The sequence below is a fragment of the Scheffersomyces amazonensis genome, assembly GCF_036850825.1.
Source record: "Scheffersomyces amazonensis strain UFMG-HMD-26.3 chromosome Unknown RJT21scaffold_1, whole genome shotgun sequence".
NCBI lineage: Eukaryota > Fungi > Ascomycota > Pichiomycetes > Serinales > Debaryomycetaceae > Scheffersomyces > Scheffersomyces amazonensis.
In genome coordinates, this window is record NW_027042741.1 from 2,869,268 (window position 1) to 2,891,838 (window position 22,571).

At 32.4% G+C, this 22,571-nt stretch overlaps 7 protein-coding genes across 7 annotated transcripts; 4 read left to right on the forward strand and 3 right to left on the reverse strand. All coding sequences in view use genetic code 12, as the record gives it.

The window, feature by feature from the left end:
• The first annotated feature begins 876 nt into the window (after positions 1-876).
• On the forward strand, positions 877-1,837 carry RAS2 (Ras2p). The gene has a single exon (XM_064883521.1). The coding sequence runs from the start codon at positions 982-984 to the stop codon at positions 1,732-1,734; it is 753 nt and encodes a 250-aa protein (XP_064741656.1). The 5' UTR covers positions 877-981; the 3' UTR covers positions 1,735-1,837.
• On the reverse strand, positions 1,787-8,512 carry RJT21DRAFT_134281 (uncharacterized protein; the record flags this gene model as incomplete). The annotated part of the gene is made up of 2 exons (XM_064883227.1): positions 1,787-5,071; positions 5,518-8,512. The coding sequence occupies 2 exons, from the start codon at positions 8,510-8,512 to the stop codon at positions 1,875-1,877; spliced, it is 6,192 nt and encodes a 2,063-aa protein (XP_064741657.1). The 3' UTR covers positions 1,787-1,874.
• Positions 8,513-8,858: 346 nt separating this feature from the next.
• Positions 8,859-10,807, forward strand: RJT21DRAFT_124643 (uncharacterized protein; the record flags this gene model as incomplete). The annotated part of the gene is made up of 2 exons (XM_064882792.1): positions 8,859-9,373; positions 9,436-10,807. The coding sequence occupies exons 1-2, from the start codon at positions 8,910-8,912 to the stop codon at positions 10,805-10,807; spliced, it is 1,836 nt and encodes a 611-aa protein (XP_064741658.1). The 5' UTR covers positions 8,859-8,909.
• A 234-nt stretch (positions 10,808-11,041) lies between these two features.
• RJT21DRAFT_4853 (ubiquitin-protein ligase) lies at positions 11,042-15,077 on the reverse strand (the record flags this gene model as incomplete). Its single annotated transcript, XM_064884768.1, has 2 exons — positions 11,042-11,634; positions 12,257-15,077. The coding sequence occupies 2 exons, from the start codon at positions 15,075-15,077 to the stop codon at positions 11,042-11,044; spliced, it is 3,414 nt and encodes a 1,137-aa protein (XP_064741659.1).
• Positions 15,078-15,283: 206 nt separating this feature from the next.
• RJT21DRAFT_117995 (uncharacterized protein) lies at positions 15,284-18,894 on the forward strand. The gene has a single exon (XM_064880901.1). It carries the CDS (start codon positions 15,315-15,317, stop codon positions 18,636-18,638), a length of 3,324 nt encoding a protein of 1,107 aa, XP_064741660.1. The 5' UTR covers positions 15,284-15,314; the 3' UTR covers positions 18,639-18,894.
• Positions 18,759-21,472, forward strand: NUP85 (Nup85p). Its single transcript, XM_064880902.1, has one exon. The coding sequence runs from the start codon at positions 18,958-18,960 to the stop codon at positions 21,253-21,255; it is 2,298 nt and encodes a 765-aa protein (XP_064741661.1). The 5' UTR covers positions 18,759-18,957; the 3' UTR covers positions 21,256-21,472.
• Positions 21,323-22,547, reverse strand: CUP5 (H(+)-transporting V0 sector ATPase subunit c). The gene is made up of 2 exons (XM_064880903.1): positions 22,409-22,547; positions 21,323-22,179 (listed from the first exon to the last, which is right to left on the reverse strand). Exons 1-2 carry the CDS (start codon positions 22,420-22,422, stop codon positions 21,711-21,713), a joined length of 483 nt encoding a protein of 160 aa, XP_064741662.1. The 5' UTR covers positions 22,423-22,547; the 3' UTR covers positions 21,323-21,710.
• Positions 22,548-22,571: the final 24 nt, after the last annotated feature.

Consider the following 22,571-nt stretch of genomic DNA (forward strand, 5'->3'; position numbering starts at 1 on the left):
ATGAAACGATGGTCTGATATGAATGCAAAGGATAGGTCTAACAAAGAGTCCCGGACCCTGGGGGCTGCATTTAGTCAAAGTTTATTTGTAAGAGGATCTTCGTAAGAGATAAAGTTTTGAAAGTTCGACATCGGCACGGGTGATCAGTCATCATTTCTCTATTGTTTGCGCGGCGCAAAAATGCCGAAGCTGCGTTTTTGATTGTAAATTGACTAATTATTAGAAATGTAGATAATAATAATTGCATTGCTAATTAATAGATTGAGATGGGAAATCTGGCGATAAGAGGTTGATTGGATTGAGAATAGCGTTGTTTGTTGTTGTTTAGTATTTACAGCGATAGCGATTTGCCGACACTATAACCTTTAAGAAAACAAAAAAGAAAAATCGGAGGTAAGAGACCTCATACTTAATTATCTTCTACAATTTGCAAGGCAACTCTAATTAAATCTTAAAATTAGTTTAACAACTCACATGGTCGAACGTATGTTTCTCATGTGACTTGTCGCCACAGTCGAACATCATATACACTGTCTAAAGTTGCACCTCGCCGTATAGATCCATTTTAGTACTCGTGCTATGGCTCTAGGAAAATTTTTCCGTCGTTTTCGAGGTTTTGTGTTCGCAACGGTTTTATTGTTTAATTTTTTAATTATCTGTAACTTTCTTTCTTTCTTTTTTTCTCAATTATTTTTTATGACTATGGAGCCGGAGCCCGTCTTTGCTGTATTTTGCCTTAGCTTGCCTCGAGTCATGGTGCCTCATTTCTTTTTATCTAACCTTCTTCCTATTGTTTAGTACTTTGTATCACTTGAGGAGAAGAGGAGGATTTTCTGTTTATAATTACCCAGTTACTTTATATATAACCACAGTTTCTACATTTGTAATTTAGTAGTATATTTAAGATTTTTTTAACCTGTTTATACGTTTTGCATCTTGTTGAAAATTACTGGTAATTAGTAAAAATCTAATTAGTTAAACATGAATAGTATACAGACATTAAAAGATAATTTTGATATATTGGTAATAGGAGATCATCAAGTAGGGAAGAGTTCACTTATTTTAAATTATTTACATGATACATTTATAAATGATATTGATGCATCAGTTGAAGATTTACATACAAAAGTTATAAGTGAAAATAATGAATATTATGAATTATCTATATTAGATACTTCATCAGTAACTGATCTGTATGCTAGATCAAGACAAAAGCAAATTATAAATGCATCTACTTTATTATTAGTATATTCTACAACCAATACTGAATCTTTACTTCATTTACATGATATTTATGATAAAATACTTTCTATAAGACCACTTTTACCTCCAATAGTAGTGGTTGGAACTAAATTTGATTTAGTAGATGAAAGACAAGTTAGTTGGGAAGAAGGTCATGAATTTTCTAAGAATATTAATTCAGTAGGATTCTTTGAATGTTCAGCCAAGAGTAATGTAAATGTTGATGAAGCCTTTCAAAGATTAGCTGATATTGTTTTATCTAGACATCAAGCAGATGTTCAACAACAAAAGAGAGCCAAACTGATAACTGTTATGGATCCCGTAATATCCAATAATACTATAAATGATTCAATAATTATTGTCACATCCGAATCTTCAGGTTCACTTACCGAACAACCCCAGAAATCTAAATCGGCTCCGGAAATAAGGAAAATCCAATCGCAAGTTAAAACTGAACAAATAACCAAATCGGGCTGTTGCATTATTATGTAACTGCACTCTATCGGGAACTTTATAGAATTATATACACTTTGCATCACCTAATTTAATTTTTAATTATATTATTATTATTAATTTCAAACTTTAATTAAATACAAATAATGTAAACCTAAACTATAACTATGTTACCAAACCTATATAGTTGCATTATCAGCAATATGAGAGAAGCCCCGGAATTGTTCTTGAACTTCAGCACTAAGAACATTATCTACTGGGGTTAATCTTGGAGTTTCAGAAGTAAACTCTTTATCGAAATTACTATAATCATGTTCACTATTTAATTCCGGAACAAATGGCACGGGAATTCTCATATGTAAAACATCATCAAAATTAACATCACTAAAATATTCATGTTCTTTAATTTCTTGTGCATCTCTTTCACTACCTCCAAGACGTTTAGTAGGATCTTTAGTTAATAAACCTTGTAAAACTAATACAGTTTGTCTTGGTAAATAAATTGGATATTTAACATCATCATTTAATATAGCATTAAAGATTTCTTCTTCATCTTCTCCCTTAAATGGTGAAGTACGTAAAAGCATTTGGAAAAACAAAACTCCAAATGCCCACCAATCAACACTTCTATCATATGGTTTAGCAGAAACAATTTCTGGTGCCATAAATTCAGGAGTACCACAGAATGATCCTGTAGTATTTCCATACCACATATTTTCTTTACATAAACCATAATCTCCAATCTTAATATGTCCTTGACTAGTTAATAAGATATTTTCTAATTTCAAATCTCGATAAACAATTCCATTTTGATGGAAATATTCTAATCCTAAAAGAATTTCACAAGCATAGAACTTGGCTCTTTTAGGATGTAATTTACCATTTTGAACATGAAACATTAAATCTCCTCCGGAAATATATTCCATAACAAAATAGATTCGATTTTCCGATTGGAAACAACAATGCAAATTCAATAAGAATGGATGTCTTTCCTTATTAACCGTTAAGAATACTCTCTTTTCTGATTTAACATCACTGGCAGCATCATCTTGAATGATTTGTTCCTTCTTTAATACTTTAATAGCACATAAGGCATAAGTATCTCTTGATTGAGCCAACATAACCTTACCAAAATTACCTTTACCTAATACAGCCAAGAATTGGAAATCATCTAATCCAACTCTTCTCTTTCTACGTTTCCCTTTAACTTTAGCATGTTCAGGAGGTTGAACATGTTGGATTTGTTTATGATCATCGGTTGGAATATCATCAATTCTAGGAGCTGCCATTACTTCACCAGGAATGTATTGATCAGTATGATGATTATTATAATCAAAATTATCAAAATCACCTGATTGTTGATGAATTTGAGGTTCAGGAAGTATATCTCTTTGAATTGGAATATGAGGTTCTTCTACAGTAGAGATTTGTTCTTGAGCAACTTGTCCTTGTTGTTGACCAAATGTTGGAGGTGGACGCCTATTAAGAGCACTAGCATAAGGATGTTGAACTGGTTGTTGATAAGCATTTGTAGTTTGCGTTGGTAATTTTGAATCATAAATATCTTTAGTATCGGCTTCATCATCCGATAAACTAGTTAAATTATCGGATACTTTTCCGTAAGATTCAGCAGTGGATGGAAGACTTGGTAGACCTCCATAAGATGTTGAAGGTTTAATAACTTTACCAGGAGAATGAGAATGAGCATGGGTGGTGGTGGTAGTAGTGGTAGTACGAGGAGCACTTGGTTTTGTAGATTTAATTGTCATAAGAATCGTATTAGCCGTTTCCATTGACATCCCACATAAATCAGGAACTAAATGAGTACAATGAGCATGACACATGATATGACATTCACTACATTTTCGAACACTATCACTCTTTTTCCGAACCCAAGGTATTAGATAACCACAATGACAACACCATTTAGTTCCACTATTATTGGTATTAACAAATCTATGAGGAATACGATGATTTAATTTAGTTTCATCATCATCATCCGTACTAGATTTCGAAATACATTTAGTAACCACTTTTTGATAACATTTCTTATGACATAAGAATTTACAATCTTGACATTGATAACCAGTATATCGAAGAAATTCTCCACATAAGGCACAACACATAACATTATAGAATTGTTTTTGAACAAATTGATGTCCATGTTGTTCAAAGACTTCATCCTTCTTCTTTTTAATGGCTCCATGACGTTCAATAGCTCCCATTAATTTTTTACCTTCGACATTAGTCTTTTCAAAATTAATTGTCACAAGAATTTGTCCGACTGGTTCCAAACTTAACCATGAATTAATTTGAATTTTCAGTCCATCGGCATTTGCACTTGTGGTTGAACCCGAAGTGGCTAAAGTTGCTGCCAGATCACTAAAATTATTGAATGAATTAGTATAAATATCAGTGGATTTATCTGATTCATTACTGAATTGATTAGGACCTCCAACGGTATTTACATGAGATAAATTTGATGCAGTCATCCATCCACTAGATCCTAATTCATTGGCTACTTTCTTCTTACGAATTTCTTCGGTAATATCTGAAAGTAATGCCCAATTAACAGCTACGGGGACCCAATTATTGGCTGATTTATCAAACACGGCCAATTCAATTTCTTTACCCTTTTCAACATGAAATGATAATTCTTCATTCCATTTATTAGTTCTTGAAGGTTTAGTACGAGCCTTTTCAACATCATCGATTTTAATAACTACAATAGATTCAGGTTTCTTAGCCAACATTGGTGATGCTATATGATCAACATCTCTAATACATGTAACCGATACAGTCAATTTGCCTGTGAGTGGTTTTATAGCATGTTTAGGAGTAGTCATCATTTCAAAATCCTTAGTAAACTCTTCAAGATCAATATGCATATTTTGATACTTTCTTAAAGCTTTCTTCAATAACAGAATCTTTTGATCATTCTCCATTTTGCCTCCTTCAGCTGCTATACTCGAAGACTTATCTCCGTCCTTTAAGTATAACTGATGGATTTTCTCATTGGCTTCTCGATATTTATATTCGGCTTGTAATTTAAATGGTAAATGTTGTAACATATACTGAATCTTATGGCCTAAAGATGGACAGTCATACTTAATTAGATCAAATCGGGAATAAATTGGTTTATTGTCATTTGCTGGTAATTCAGACTTTTTCTCGGGTGATTCTGATTCACTGCCATTAACTTGTAGATTGATTTTAACAAGACTTTGTTCAAGAAAGGTGATATTCTGTTGTGTTTCCCTTATCTGGGAGTTACACTTTTGAATCACTTCGGCATTATCACTGTTTTTCTTAATATTCTGAAATCCTTGAATGACTTTCTTTTCTCGATCAATCTTGGCTAGAACATCATTAATGACTTTGTTTCGTTCCGACATGTTGGTAGTGACAAATCAGACTACTGTTACCAACTGTTTATTGTACTACTATTAAGTATTATTAGTAGGGGTTGGTTATTGTCGTGACTAATTGTCTGTCTGACTGTGTCTGTGTCTGTGTGTCTGTCTCTGTCTCTGTTAGTTTCCAGATTGGGATTGTCTCACTTACCTTCGCCTGATTTGTTCTGACTGAATCAAATCAACCAAAAAACGCATATTTGTCTCCTTGTCGCTTTGTGTGCGTAATTGTTGACGATTTTTCCTGAAGCAGTTAAAAATGTATTTTATTATAAATGTATTTATTAAAAATATTTCCCCGGCGTGCCTGCGCGCACGTGAGCGGAACCTCTAACCGCAAATTATTTGCAGCTATAATATTTTATTATATATCTACTTATTGTCTACTTACTATTACATCGACAATTACAATCAGGTACAGGACATACATAATGTTTGGAAAACCATTCTTCGGCATGATGCGCGTGACATCCGTGATTACAGCTAAGACAGAAACTAAACCATTCTTTAAACTTATCTTCTATTTTACTTTTAGTCGTATCATCAAATGAATCAAAGGCAAGAGGAGCTCCAAGACTAAGTAAACATATAGAGCATCTCGGTAAGGGGGCTCCACAATGAGGACACGCATTAATACTACCCTTTGATAACTTTAACTTATTGAATTGTTTTAATAATGCATGAGTACTAGCTCCTTGTCCCATAGAATTCGATTTGGATTTAGAAATATTCTTATTACATCGAGAACATTGAAGATATACTTGTTTAGGTGAAGCCTTTATGGTAGCATTTCCAGCATAATTCTTAGATAATTTTGTTCTGGAAACATCAAATTTAGCTCGAATCTTAAATAATCCCCAACTATTAAGTAAACTCCTATAACAATCCACCCAATGTTTAATTCTATCATCAGAAAAGTATCGAGGACATGCAAATGCCGATATTAATGCTGCCGTTTGAACATCACTAGTTCTATTTACATAACTCTGAAGTAAATCCATACCTCGAGGAGTTAATCCAGTTAAAATTAATCCTTCAAGTTCTCCTTTACTAACAACCGAATCAGCAATTCTATTTAAATAAACATTTAAATCTTTATCAGATAAGAATCTTAACGCTACACCTAATCTTTCTCGTAATGGTAATGCATGTTCATCTAATACATCCCACCAATCATTATCAGCTATAAATGCAAATATGGCTCGAAGATATGGATCATCTAATTCAGAAGCCATTTTACGACATTGATCTTTCCAAGGACTATTAACATTGGAATTTTTATAGGCTAAATACCCAGCTACGGCAGTAGATATAAGTCTTAATTTCTCTTTCTTAGCATTACCTAAGATTTCAATAGCTTTACTTACATCACCATGGAAAACTGCCCATCCAGCAGCCTTTTCATAAAATCCTAATGAAACAAGAATATCTAACTTTTCTTCAAATTCATTATCGGCTAAATACCATCCAGAAACAATTAAACAAAGCTTCCTTTGAATTTTTCTTTCACTACTACTAGATATATTAATTCCTGCAGTCTTTTTACCCTTTGATGATACAATGGATTTTACAGCATGAGAAAACCAAGTATCAGTTATAGGACCTGCCTCAGGAGCACTTCTATTCTGATCTCTTAATTCTTCTACCCCTTTCCAAATCCCAAGAACTCCTTGATATCCTAAATCTATTCCCTCTGAGATCATAGTTCCTTTATCTAAAGATTTCTTAGCTAAACTTAACCATTTCCAAGTATTACGTAAAAAGAGTTGAGTATCAATAGAATCCAATGTTTCCAAGACTCGAACATTTTCATCAAAGTCAACTCCATATCCCATTATGGCTCTTCTTCTTATAGTAGTACATATATCATTATTTATAACATCAGTAGATTCAAGTAAATTATTTGAAAGATAATTATCAAATCTACCACGATTATCTAAACGACTGAAATTATTATCATTCCCAAATTTAGCTATCACACTCTCATCATCCATAGCAGAATCTAAATCTTCTGAAAAATCTCCTTCACTATATTTTCTTAAATCTTCGGTTAAACTTAAATTACCTAATCTATTCATAGTTGTATTATTTTTAGTAAAATTCCCATTATTATTTGTAGCCAGAGATGTAGCACGATTTCGACCAGCGATAACTTCACGAGATTCATTGGGTATAAACTTAGACATAGTACCTTCGGGCCCAGCTATTGTGAATTCATTTAATGAATTAAAATCTATGGCTTCCACACATTCTACAACCGGCATTCTAAATACCGATCCTGATTGTCTCATACATACAAAATTAGTAGAAGTGTTTGAAACAATATCAGGAGAATAATCAAATGATACGACTCTTTCATAATCAGTCTTCACATCAAGAACTAAAGAAACAAATAAGGATTCTTCTCCATCTTTGTATAATTGCATTGATTGTTGTTTAAGACTTTGAACTATAGTGGGATCCTTTTTGGATTTATTATCAATTTCAACTTCACCACCAATTGATGAATCTGGAACAATTCCAGTATGCCACCTTCTAATTAAATCACCATTAAATACTGCAGAAAATTCTCCTCTTCTTATAGTCGAATATCTTACACAAGGATTCTGATTCTTTCGTGATGATATATCATTTAAAAGTTTACTAAATTGTAATACGGGAGTTTCTGTAATAACATATCCTGAAGATAATGAGGCCTTACCCTTAGAAGAATTAGATGTAGTTAACTTTCTTCTATCCCAAATTGCTAATGAACCATCCTCACTAAATGATTGAAATAAATGATTCTGGAAATGATCTACAGTTAATCCTAAAGTACATTTAGTAGCCATTTGAAATGCTGGTTGATCCAGTCTTAAATCAATTTCTCTTAAGAATTTATATGAACCACATAGTATACTACTTTCACGATCAGGATAAAATATGGCTGAAAGTATGGCTTCATTAGGTAAATAAGTTGCTACTGGACGTTTAATATGATCATTAGTACTATTTCGAGAATAATGTTCGATATTCCAAATCTGAAGTGAATTATCTTGTCTACCTTTATCAAATCCTCCTACTATTAAATTACTATGATTAAATGATATAGAATTACATGGTCGATTTTGTTTTGGTTTAAGTTTTAAGATTGATGAAGTATTGGAATTTATATCAAAGATAGATATGTTCCCACTAATAGATCCTACTCCTGTAAGTCCCTTATTTATTATAGAATATGCTGAACATTGAATGTTTTCAAACCCCGCCCTGCTATTGATTTTAATTAAGTCATTAGACTCAGTACCGGGATCTTCATGATTGGTTTGGTACAACAATACCTCATCTCCAATTGGATTAATAGCAAGAAATTGCTGTTCATAACCAATGTCCCAATTCAAAGCCCTAACTATAGAACCACTCATGGCTGTGCTGTATTGTAAAGAACTTTCTTATTAGTCGACCACTTCCTTCCGTAATTGAATTTCGGATATCTCGACTATGGACTCGGTGCGATATCGCTAAAAAAAATCAAATTATTGTCCCGTCTTAACTATGGGGATTACAGTATATATAGAGTCGGATCTGTATCTTACAGATTTCAGGTGATTATATATTAAATCCAGTAGTATTACTATATTATGTATAGTAGGTATACATTTACTAAGTTTACAATGGCTGTTTTCAAATCACTTATTGGATTGAACTGGAACTAATGTGCTGTTCTCCAAGTTTTAGTGCCAAAAAAAATTTTGCAACTATTTTACTTCTCTTAAAATTAACCGCTTTGCAGTAATTCTAATATAACTCCTAGTGTATATTATGACCATAAAGAAAACCAAACTAACTAATCCCAAACGGACAAATCCTTATGTCAATGAACCAATTGTTTCTTTCAGAGGAGTGAATTATAGTAGTACTGAATTCAATAATAACGATATAAATCTAGCAGCCGATGGTGGACCGGTTAATCTAGTCCTCTGTTTAGATGGGACAGACAACGAATTCGGAATTCAACCATATTCGAACGTTCTAAAGATCTTTGGTATGTTGGAGAAGGATAACGATAATCAAGTATGTTATTACCAACCAGGCGTGGGAGTTAACTTCAAAGCAGAATCAAATAATTATCAGGAAGTTAATTATGTTAGTTCGAAAGCTAGTAAGATTACCAACTCTTTGGATTCAGTATTGGCATTCACATTGGATAAACATGTTATTGCTGCTTATAATTTCTTATGTCGATTCTATAAACGTGGGGATCATATATACTTGTTTGGATTCAGGTAGGTTGTATACCATTTACTGTTAAAATATATTTGTATTACATTACTAACTCAATTAATAGTAGAGGAAGTTTCTGTGCAAGAATATTGGCAGGAATGATTGAAAGAGTGGGACTTCTTAATAAAGGTTTGGAAGAAATGACCCCAACTGCTTGGGATCTTTACAGCAATTGGGAATATGCTGGACAACCAGCACAAATTGATTCTTCAGTGACTCTAGTTGAAGCCTTTAGAAGAACATTCTCAAGAAGTGAAGTTGATATCCATTTTATGGGCTTATGGGATACCATCAATTCAGTAGGAATTATAAGAGATAGATTATTCCCTTATACAATTAGAAGTGCCATTGTGGAACATGTAAGACATGCAGTTAGTATTGATGAAAGAAGGGCTAAATTCAAACAAGTCCTTTTTGAACCTTATAGTTATTACCCTCATTTATTCAATTTAGATTGTGATAGTTGTGATGAGGAAGATCAAAATCAAGAGTCTGCTACAGAAACTTCATCTCTCTTAGCCAGTACGGTATCTTCATTATCCCTATTTGGAAGTAAAGTGAAAAGAAACAGAAGTTTCAAACTTGAAAACTTGGTTTCTGAAGATGTTATAGAGTTGTATTTTCCAGGAAATCATGGTGATTGTGGAGGAGGTTGGCCCTCTGACTCTAACGGTCAATTTCTCTCCAATGTTCCATTACGTTGGATTCTTCTGGAAGCTTTGAAGTATGGTGTCATATTTAAGAAGGGTGCACTTCATGAATTTGATAGTAAACATCCTTCAAGTGAAGGGTTACTTTCTTGTCACCATGACATGTTATCTTATAAGAAAGGTTACCCTCATCGTCATAAGGAAGAATCATTTGCAGACTTCTTTAAAAGAATCATAGGATTTGGGACAACTACTCAACCAGTAGCCGAAAATCATACCAAATTCCAAGGAATCAATTTCTTAGATTCCAATACATTCAATAATAATATCGAGTTTGAATTACCTGATCATCCTGTCAAGAGATTTGATGGTAGAGGAAACGAAAGTACTATAGCTGTCTGGTTTTGGTGGTTAATTGAATTATTACCTATGGTATATAAAGTCGAAGATAAAAACGGAGAATGGAAGCAAGTTATTATACCCAATCTTGGAAGACACAGAAAGATCCCAAATAACTGTAAGTTACACTGGAGCTTCTTTTTCAGATTACACTATATTGAAGATTATACACCTCATAACATTTCCGAGCAAGACTTGGGAAGTAAATTTGTGGAACTGCTTAAACAATTCAAAGATTATGATAAAGACAAATTGAAAAATTTTGCAACCGATTTAACGTTTGATAGGATTAGAAATTATAATGATAATGATAATTATTATAATCAAATATGGGAAACAGTACCTAATGAATTACAAGAGTTACTAGATAATAATCCAGACTTATAAAGGGGATTCTAGAAATACTAATATATATATTAATATAAAAAATGAATATACAAAATGAAGAACGACTTATATTTCAATGACTGAAACAGATAAATAAATTCTTTTTAAAAGAAATTGGATGAAATTAATTCATGGCATGATATGCGTATGGTGGAAATGGTTGAGGAAGGGGAAATTAATGAATAATTTATGATATGATTAGAAATGTGCTATTTTGATTTAAAGTCTATGAGATTAACCGACTAATAAAGTTTGATCATCGGTGAAATCGTAAGCTGGAATTTCCAAGTTTAATGGAGCTGGACCTCTTCTAATTCTACCAGAGATATCATAATGGGAACCGTGACAAGGACAGAACCAACCACCGAAATCACCAGCTTCACCGATAGGGACACAACCCAAGTGAGTACAAATACCCAACATGACTAACCATTCTGGCTTTATAACTCTATCAGCATCATTTTGTGGATCTCTTAAAGATTTAATATCAACTTGATTAGCTTCTTCAATTTCATCTGGAGTTCTGTGTCTGATGAAAACTGGTTTACCTTGCCATTTAATAATGACATTTTTACCTTCTGGGATAGCACCCAATTTAACTTCGACTTTAGCCATAGCTAAGACATCAGCAGAAGCAGCAAATGATGAAAGGAAAGCTTCTACAGTAGATTTAGCACCAGCAGCAGATAATAAACCTAAAGAACCAACCATGAAATAGGAGATATTTCTAGCCCCATCTTGACCCTTACTGTTTAAATAAGTAGAATAATCTGGATGTTGGTAACTAGATAATGCTGAGGTAGTGGTAGATAAAGATCTTACAGAAGCTATAATATAAAAAGTTAGTATATGTTAAAAGTAGATTTTGGTTAATGTGGTTGACTCAATTGTGGTATGTATGACCTGAATAAACACATATATATACTTATACAACCAATAAACTCATAGTACTAATAGCACTGGGAATATGGTATTCCATCACATAAAACTGTCAATGACCACACACACACAATTCACAACTTCAACTATACATACATCTCAATCCTAAACCACTTCTTAATGATCTGAAAGCAAGAGAAGACATCTTAATTGGCTGGTATACACTTTACGCTAACAAGTTATAGTTCACCCACTAAGTGTTTTCTTATTCGTCTTGGTGAAAAAAAATGTGAGCAGTACTGATTTGTTGTGGACTGTGTGCAGGCCCATACTTAAGCACTGCGCGCTAATGGGTTGTATGACATTTGTACATTTTGCTGCAATTTTATTGGCTGCAATCGGCCGCGGGTTACCCGGACCAGAGGTTTCCCCTTATGTTAGCTGCAAACTACAAACCACTAACTACTAATTATATAACTATAACTAATGGATATTTATTTATTTATTGATTATGTAATTTCCTATATACTATATACTATATACTATCTCACTTTAACCCAAACCCCGCACTCTCATAGATGGCCGTCGTTAATTTATCCAGTAACTTCAATTTAGTATTGTAATTGTATAAAGCCAATTCATTAAAACATGTATGAGCAATGGGTAATCGATTACTATCATTACCATGGCCTAATAAACTAATTTTAAAATTTAAATTCTGAATCCCAGTGGCAGGAATTCTATCTGATCCCGTCACAAATAATAATAATCTCTTTCTTTCCTTAGTATCCATTTCATTAAATAATTCCCAGAACCATTTAACTAAATTGGTTTCTGATGCTTCTGTGGTTATAGTGAATCCACTATATTTAGTCACAGATTGTAGTACGGCCACATCAATACTACCTTCATTACTTCCACATAGTAATAATTGAATCTCTTCTGGCAGGATTAATGATAACCAATTACCTCCAACTATACTGGAAAATCCTTCTACCAATGATTCGATTTGTCGAGAAATACTGGTTTTCATATAGAAATCACAATACTTCTGAATAAACAAATCAAGATTCACTTTAGAAACCTTTGTTTGACTACCTTTAGGTATTAATTCTTCAGTATATGATTTATCAAATACATCTTTATAAGTTACTTCAAATGTAATATCAAGTTCCTCCAATGCTTCATCATTCAATTCCTTTAATTTCATCATATTTCTATATGAAGATGGGAATAATTGTTGATAATCACTTATTCCTATAGGAATTCTTAATAAAAGTTTATACAATGCAATGGGGAATTGAAGATCTAAAATTGTAGAATTATATATGGCTAAACCTAATATAGCACCAAATAAATAGTACATCTCGAAATTCTCAATTGGTTTAATATTAAACCACAATAAATTAGAATCTTCCACATTATATAACATTCTAGTATGAGGATTAAACATTTCTTTAGTCAATAATAAAAACCATTCTTTCTTTAAACCTCCAACATCCACTCCCGGTTCATTAATGAATTGAACTTTTAAACTCTTCTTTAGATTATTGGAATTATATTTAATACATTGTAAAGAATCTTGGACTATGAATTCTCGTCTAACTTTAACTTTAAAATAAATATCAAGAGCTATTCTCTTATCTAAAGATGTTATAAATGCTTCTTCAGCTTTTCTTTCCATTTGTCGTCTAGCTTCATATTCCAATACTGATATTTTACTACCTAAAGATACTAAAAATGGAAAATTACAAAAGTAATAAGATGCATTTTCATTAATCATATTCAGACTAACCGTTCCATGAATATAATCAATTACACTTTGTAATTCCGCTTCTGAAGTTGCATTTGCATTTGCATTTGCATTGGTATTAGATGATGAATGAAACTTCTTATGACTCTGCCAAGAATCAAAATCCAATTTAATATTTACAAAATCCACTAATGAATTATAGAATGTACTAATAGGTACTGCTGGTTTTCTTATACTATTTGCCTTAATAAAAATAGCCATAACCCTTCCTGCCGTCTTTATATGCCAATCATGACCATATTGATGGATTTTAATCTTTGTTTCTTGATTAACTCTATTATTATTGGGCTTTAAAGGTATTTGTGGTTGCGGTAAATCAAGACGTCCTGTTGGATAGAATGTACCTTCAGTTTGATTAAGTTCATTTATTTCATCCTTAATATTAGTACTTTCTTGATATTCTCTATCAGTTGGATGATCATGACGTCTATCTATAGAAATACGACCAGTCGGTTTCTTTCTTATTAATTGAGGATTATTGGCAATATAAAAATATTTCTTAAGATGAAAATTAATGTAAAGATTTAGTAAATCTATTTTTCTAATAAACTCTTCTTGTTCAAGTTTAGAAAGCCAACTTGCTAAATAACTGGTTGATTTAGGAGTTTCTGAATTAGCCAATATTCCAAGGGATCTCTTTATAATATCATAACTTAAAGCTTTTATTTCAGGAACTTCTACCATATTAGACAGTTTATCTTTATTATTCTCATCCTTATTATCTAATAAACATCGAAATAAAAATGGAATTTCTAAAAGTATTAAAATCCATCTTAAATTCTGTGCATCATCTTCATCATTATATACATAAATTCTCTTAAGAGCTCGGGATGCTCCATTAAGAGCATTATATAATGGTCGTTTAGTTGGTAATCTTACAAGCATGTCAAAGCATTCTTTAATTTGTTCCTTATCAATATTTGAAGAATGATAATGTGACCGATTACTACTCTTATGAATTTTAAATGATTTATTAATTACTGTAGTAGATTGAAATGCCGTTTGTAAATATGAAGACAATGGCTCAAACACCTCATGAAGTGATCGAGATTTATCTTTATCATCGCCTGGAACTTCACGGAGACATTTCTCTATCAAATGTCTAATATGGGATCGGGAAATAGGATGAATATCTGCATCTTTATCATCTCCTTGTTGACCTGAAGGTCTAACCAAAACATTAGTGGAATTACAAACTGAACATCGGAATTTATGAGATTTATAAGGGTATGTTAATACTGTTCCACAACAGCGGCAACCGCTAATTGAAATACTATTAGGATCTTCATTTGAAGCTGGACCAGCAGCTGATTCTAAATCAATAATTCCATTATTACTGAATCTATCACTACCATTTGTATTTGGACTTAATCCACCACCAGGACTGGTAGAGGTAGTATTCCCACTATGTGTAGATCCACCAGAAGTTATTCTTAAAAGATCCTTAAACCTCCATCCCTGATTTGATCTAGGTACATTATCTCCACTACCTCTGCGATTATGTGGTACAGCTTTAGTCCCATTATTTTTAGTTGAACCATGGGGTCCTCGACTGGTATCGCTATGATTCCCTAGCATACCTTCAGCCAAATCTTCCAACACTTTCAACTACTCCACTGTATCAAAAATTCTTAGTCAATGGCTTAAAGTTTCAACTAAATTCCCTTAATATGCTCTTGTAACCCCCCAGTTTTTGTGTCGCGTTAAAAATAACATCAATAGCGTTTATTTTTTTTTTTATCAAATTAAATAAATATAAAAGAAAAGCTGTTGCAACAAATTACCGTATCTGGATGGGGTGTACTTAAGCGCAATATGTATATACTTTCTGAATTAAAGGCACCAAATGTCACTAGACAATCTATACTAGTTGATTTACATAATGATAGAAATCCCGTGCTAGTACTTACAAAGATTAATAGACTTGAGTTTCATGAAAGAAGAAATGATTCGATTGAATATACGAAATTCTTAACAAAACCAATAGAGAAGCCAACTATTGCCATTAATAAACTTTACCTAAAGGATATAGGTGAAGTTTTATTGGTATTAGATGACTCCTATACAATAAGTATTGCGTATTTTAAGAATGAAATCATTTTCTTTCATGAAATCATCAAGTTGAGCTCTCAGGGTCAACAATTTTCTATTGATTCTAATCCTATGATAGTGACAGATATGTCTAGTCCTAATAAATATTTCATCTTACATACATTCCAAGGTGTATTGCTGTTATTCATATTGAATGATAAATATGATTTTAATAAAGCTAATACCCAAAGGAAACGATCTAGACTGAGAATTGAAGGTGATGAACTCTTTTCTATAACTTCTAAATACATTGGTTCAATTGTGGTATTGAAGATGGCTATTCTAAAGAATGATATTCTAGCAGTCTTATATCGAGATTTTAATTTCAGTTATTCTATAAGATTTTACAAAATTGATATAAAGGAAAAACTGTTAACTATGTTAACCTCAGAAACTCCATTCGAAGTACCTCCTACTTGCCTTATACCATCACCTCATGGGGGTGTTATAGTATTATCTAGTGTACAATTGGCATATTTCCCGGAAGATGAATCATTTTCTCTGTCATTCGCAAGACCAGATACAATTATAACTAAAGATATAACCGATGAAGGATTAGTTAATGGAGATGTTGGATTATTTGTTGCCTATGATATCATTGATGAATCTCGATATATTCTAACTACAAATGTAGGAATCTCATATATTTTATATTTAGATATCAAGAAGACACATGCAGCTGTTCAAGTTCAAGAATTCCGGTTGATGAAGTTGGGTAGAACTACTATACCAAATCCTAATGGATTACATCGTATAAATGGTGCATACTTTTATCAATCATCCCAATGTCTCTGTGACATAATCTTTAGAGTGGATTCCAATAAGCCATTTATTAATATAGTACTGGCAACAACAGAACCTCAAGGTCCTATACTTGATATAATACCGAAATTAAATGATCCAGGATTTTTCACTCTTATGGGGAATAAAAACCATACAAGAATATTTAATAATATAAGTGATAGCAAATACCATTTTGATTTCCAATCTCTATGTAGGACTCGGAAAAGGATGACTCGATGTATACCGGTTGTGGGTTCTAAAGCATTTGTTGCAGTGGATGAAGATACTGAATGCTACCTTTTTGGATATATGGCAGGAATTAATTATATAATGAAATTTGACTTCTCTGGATTTTTGTTATCCGCCAAGGAGGTCAATAACAGGCAATTGTTTTTAACCACCGTGGGGTTGTACAATGGAAAGGTATTGGTGTATACTGATCCGAAAGATATGGATGACTTTATACATAGTGGAGATATTTATGATGGAGGTATTTTATTTATTTCCGGTAAAGGAGAACTCGTATATCGTAAACATTCTGGTAGAAAATTTACATATAAATTTGATTGTCGGAGCATGCTTAATGCTTTAGTTTCTATGTCAATTGGATCACACGAGAAGATATGTTTATTGTCAACGTCTTATGGCAGTATCCTGTTAATATCCTTCAAAAACGAGAAGTTTAATATTATTGATGAATGGCGTCTAAAGAATATTGGAATCACTTCTTCAGCTTTGTCCTATAAAGATAAGACAATTTACTGTTTTGTAATTACTGATGAAGGGTACTTAATCCAGTATTCAATTGATTCAAAAAGAGATCGGAAATTAATTGTTAAATATAAGATAGGCCCAGAATGGAGTTTTTGTGAAGGATTACCTGATGAATTATTTTTAAAGAGCTCAGGCAAAACCTGTTCATTGCTGTTTAATTATACTGTAAATCATTATGTTTTGACATATTTTCCAGAAGTTGAATCCGGATTCATGAACCCGATAGGAGGCAAGACATTCATTTTAACTTCACATGAGTATGATCAGTTAGAGCATTTAGAACTTGAAAATGAGGATACTATTAATGATAGTAAGACCCTTTCTCATTGGCATCCTAACTATTTCTTAAAAGCTCTTACAGTGCAAGAGTTAATGTTACTTACTTTGACAAAAATGGATTCTATCCAGGGAAGTCCAAGGATGTTTCTTGAGTTATATGATACTTCAAACATGAAATTATTAGATAAGTTTGAATTTGACAATACTCAAACTAATGGTGCTAATGTCAGCGATATAATTTTGATTCGTAAGAAAGAAGCTGATATAGACACAGTCGATTTATTAGCAGTTACCGAGAAGTGTGGTATATTTGTGATTAAGATTGTGAATCAAAAGATAGAGGTTGAAAGTATAAAATATCCAATTGGGTTAACCGATGAATTAATTAATAATTCTGATATTAGATCAATTAGTCAAGGCAGTGTTGAAGAAGAGTTTTATTTAATTGGAAAGATGATTATAGTGTTACGTTATTCAAACAATATTTTTGAAACAGATGTACTTCCAGTCCCAACTCCTTCGATAGGGATACTACATTCTGATAAAGTATTTGTGGACGCTTCACAGGGACTATTTGAATTCCGAATTGACCACTTTAATAGCATCGATGGCAAAAATCACATTAAAATAGAACAGAGAAGAAGTTTGGATCATAGATTCTTGACAGCTTTAGAGATATCCAAAGATAGGAGATTTTCCAGATCGATATACTTAGGTGATGCGATAGGTAACTTTTCCGAAGGCTTGGTAGAGTTCAATATTGGAGATCAGATCAATTGCATACGACAAATTCTTCACAGTGACAAATCTAATTGTTTTCCATTTGAGCTTATAATTGGTACTTTACATGGTGGAATTTATGTACTTTCTAGTGTTAGTAAATATGATTATGATGTGTTTAGCAAATGTTGGGAGGAACTTAGAAAGTCAAGTTTCTATATGGGCATGGCCAAAAGGTTCAAGACGTCGCAGACCCGAGATGAGGGGGATGAAATAATATTCCACACTAGTATATCTGAGAGTTCTGCTATGGGCCTATTTCTAAAGTACTATGAGAATCACAACCTAAATAGTGATGACGAGAACAACGAACTAGTACAGGAAGCCAAGTCAATGACGAAGTGTGTCAAGAATGTGAACATGTTGAAAGAGTTGTATCTACTGGCGATGACCAGAGATTTCAGTTGGGAATATGATTATGAGTGTCTATAGGATACAGTATACAGTATATAGAATACACTATAGGATACAGTATATACAGTCTATTTACAGTTCAACAACTCTGTCGAGACCCTGTCATAGTGACAGCACTTAACAACCACAGCCAACAGTAATCAACTATCGCGAACATCACATGCCAGCCAGTGACGGTAAGAATAATAATATTAACCAGTAACCAGTAACCAGTAATAACCAGTTGGCAACCAGTAAACAGAACCAAACAGTTTTTGCGACTGTTTACAATTTTTTTTTTTCACAAAGGTTCACTACCAACAAGTCCATAGTACAGACAAATAGACAGACAAACAAGATGAGTGAGGCGTTTGGCGAGATCAAGTTTGACGATATCGAGATGCTTGAGATCCCGGACTATGACTCGACATCTGAGACAGAAGCCATAACTGATGAATCATCCAATGGTGATGATAAGGATACTATTGGAGGAATATTCAGTACTTTGAAGAATGAGTTGGGATTGGATGATTGGTTGAATACCGATAAACCATTAGACTTCCAATTCGATGTATCGGAATACAAGTCTAGTGCTCTGTTACAGCATCCCTTTGCTGATGCTTACACCAACTATGTTAATTCATTATTTAAACTCATTGAATCATTAACTTCTAAACAATCCGATGAACAATGGGATAATTTCGAAGAACCAGTAGGTTTGATTACATCTCAAACTAGTCAAGAGGCAAGATTAAGAGCCAAAAATGAATTCATAAATGAATGCTTTACCAATATCATCGAACATCTACAAACCCTCTTAGAGGATCCCTCATTGGAATCAACCAATCCTGAAACAGATAGTAGATTAACCAGTACTTTACATATCCTTCTTTGTTTACAGAGTAACTATTTTTATCTGGAAATAACCAATAGACCGGAATTCCTTTGTAATTGGGTCAATTCCATAAGTTCTAAGCCAAGTGAAGAATTGTTTGAAACTATAATGACAAGTACTCCCATCCCATATTTGCATCCTCAATTCTGGAATACAATGGTTAGTCAATTTATAACTAGAGGAAGATTATCAGAAGCAGCAGAAGTTATATCTCGTTCTAAATTTGAATCCCTTGAAGAAACTTCATTAGATTTGTATAATTTAATATCCGATTTCAAATTGTTATTAGAAAACTATACAAGTTTTTCATTAAAGGGACAATTTGCTGAATGGAAACTTAAAGCTTGTGAATTTAGAGATTCCTTTGTTAATATAAGATCCAATATTATAGATGATAAAGAAAAGATTATATTATCACAAATTCATGATTTAGCAAATATTATTACTGGACTTCCCAAAACAATTGCCAGTTATTGTGATCATTGGTATGAAGTATATGTTGCATTTGCATTATTTCAAGTAAGAGATAATGAAGAATTATTTAAAGATTTTTATAAACTTGCCTTATCTGAAAAGCCTGCTCCAGTGTATAGTACTACTACCACTGAACTTCAAGTATCAGAATTTGAAGAGCAAACATTTGCTAATATACTTGAAGAAAACTTTCTTAAAGTTTTAGAAACGCTTTACTTTCTTGAACCAGCAACAGCAGCATATGTGGCTAAATTATTGGAAATGAAACTGTACTTTAATGGGTATTATGTTGCCACCTCCAAAGCATCTAATCTTAAAAGTTTAGTTCATAGAAGAACTATATCTGAATATTTCTTAACCTTGCATGCCTATAAGTGTCTTAATTTACAAGGTTTAATACCAGTAGGTGTTGGATTATTAGTAAAAGATGGTATAATTAATTATCAAAATTCTCGAGTTGCCAATAAAAACATTGTGGCAGAAGTACTTCCTAAATATAATTTTAAAACTAATGATGATTTAGAATGGGCTTTAACTATTTGTGCCAAATTAGGTTTATCAAATACTGCTAAACAATTACACTATAAATCAGGAGTCAAATCATTAACTGATGGTTATTTATTTGAAGCCTTGAATAGATTTGTACATTGTTTTGATCCTACGGCTGTTAATTATTCCAGTGACAATAATGCTATGAAACAAGTTCATTATATTGCATGGGATATTATATTTCAAGATAGTTTAATCAATAATAGACCATGTAATGATGATTTAATTAATAATATTGTTGATAATAAAGTTGAAAAGACTTTAGAAATTCATCCTGTAATAAGGCAATGTCTTTCACCATATGCTGTTTTAAATGAATTCTTTAAAGGGTTAAAAGTGAAAGGGAATGGACCTAATCTGTTTTCAACCTATTCAAAACTTATTCATCTTCTTCGATTTAATTATTTACCTAAGAAATATTATCCATTATTATTAAGTCAATTCTTACCATTATTAAGTAAAGATTCAAAGACATTTGATTTACAATTATCTGATTTAGTTATTATTATTGAATTATTAGATACTTATGAGATAAATGTTACAGAAGAAGAAAATAAAGAAGCTTTATCACTTTATACTTATTGTATAGAACATAAAGAAGAAGTACAAGAAGAATATGATTGGAGAAAGATTTTGAAAGATGATGGAGTTGCAATTCCTCAGAATTTGAAACAATTGTTCTTAGCATTGAGAGGGGCAATAGTTGCCAAGATAGGAAAGGTTTACATAGATAATTAGAGTATAGTAGAGTATAGCTGAGTTAAGTAGAGTCGTGTAAAGTTAATTAAAATAATATTAAATGTACTATAGAACAAAGAGAATTTTAGTAATTTATTTATTTATTTATTTATTTCTTTATATATTGAAAGTAAACAAAATAATAATTATAATGATAATGATAATAAAAATGGAGGAACCCCTCGTATTTCTATAAAAAGAAAACACACAACAAAAGTCCACCTGTTGTATGGGATTTCGATTTTGAATTGCTAAATGAATTAAATAATTATATAAAAAGATAACATAGACATTAAGTTATAATAATATTATTGAATTGTTTTTTTATATTTATATAACATAGTGTCAGTCAATATTCTAACGAGCAGATAAAGAATGCAATCAAATATAGTAGAAAATTAATAATTATAATAATAATAATAATAATAATATTCTACAAAAATTTATTTGATTTCTTAACATTGAACATCTTGAGATGCCTTAGAGTTTAATAATAAAGCAACAATTAAACCATATAACCCTAAAACTTCAGCGAAAATTAAGATTAAAATCATTCCAACGAATAATCTTGGTTGTTGAGCAGTACCTCTAACCCCAGCATCACCAACAATACCAATGGCAAATCCAGCAGCTAAACCAGATAAACCAACAGATAAACCGGCACCTAATTGAATAAAACCAGTATATAATGCTTGTTGTTGTTTTAAACCATCAGAAACTAAGACAGATACAACTAAACCATAAATGGCAATAATACCAGCCATAACGACTGGAACAATACTTTTAACTAATAAATCTGGTCTAGTAACACAAGTGGCACAAATACCAATACCAGATTTAGCAGTACCATAAGAGGCACCGAAACTAGTTAAAATGATGGCTGCAGCACAACCAATGGAACCAAAGAATGGAGCATATACTGGACTATAAAATTAAACAATTGTTAGTAACATATACATCATATCAATTACTCAATTACTGAGTCAATTCATCAATTACTTAATTGGTAGTCATAGTAGTCATTGTCAATGACTGACACTTACCCACGAGATAGTCATTACTCATTGAAACAATCTCCTACTCATAATGACTCAGTATCGACAATGACAATCATCCACTACTACCAATGGATTGAGTACCACAATATACATACCACAAGTCGGACATATTAATTACTGAAGCGATGAATTGGTACAACTGATCGTTAATGGGACCCAAGGAGGTTACCGCTAAATTACCACCCTCAATTCGAAAAAGTGAACGACGGTCTACGGGCTGGCCCTGCGTGCAGGAGGAATGATAAGTAGGATTAAAAT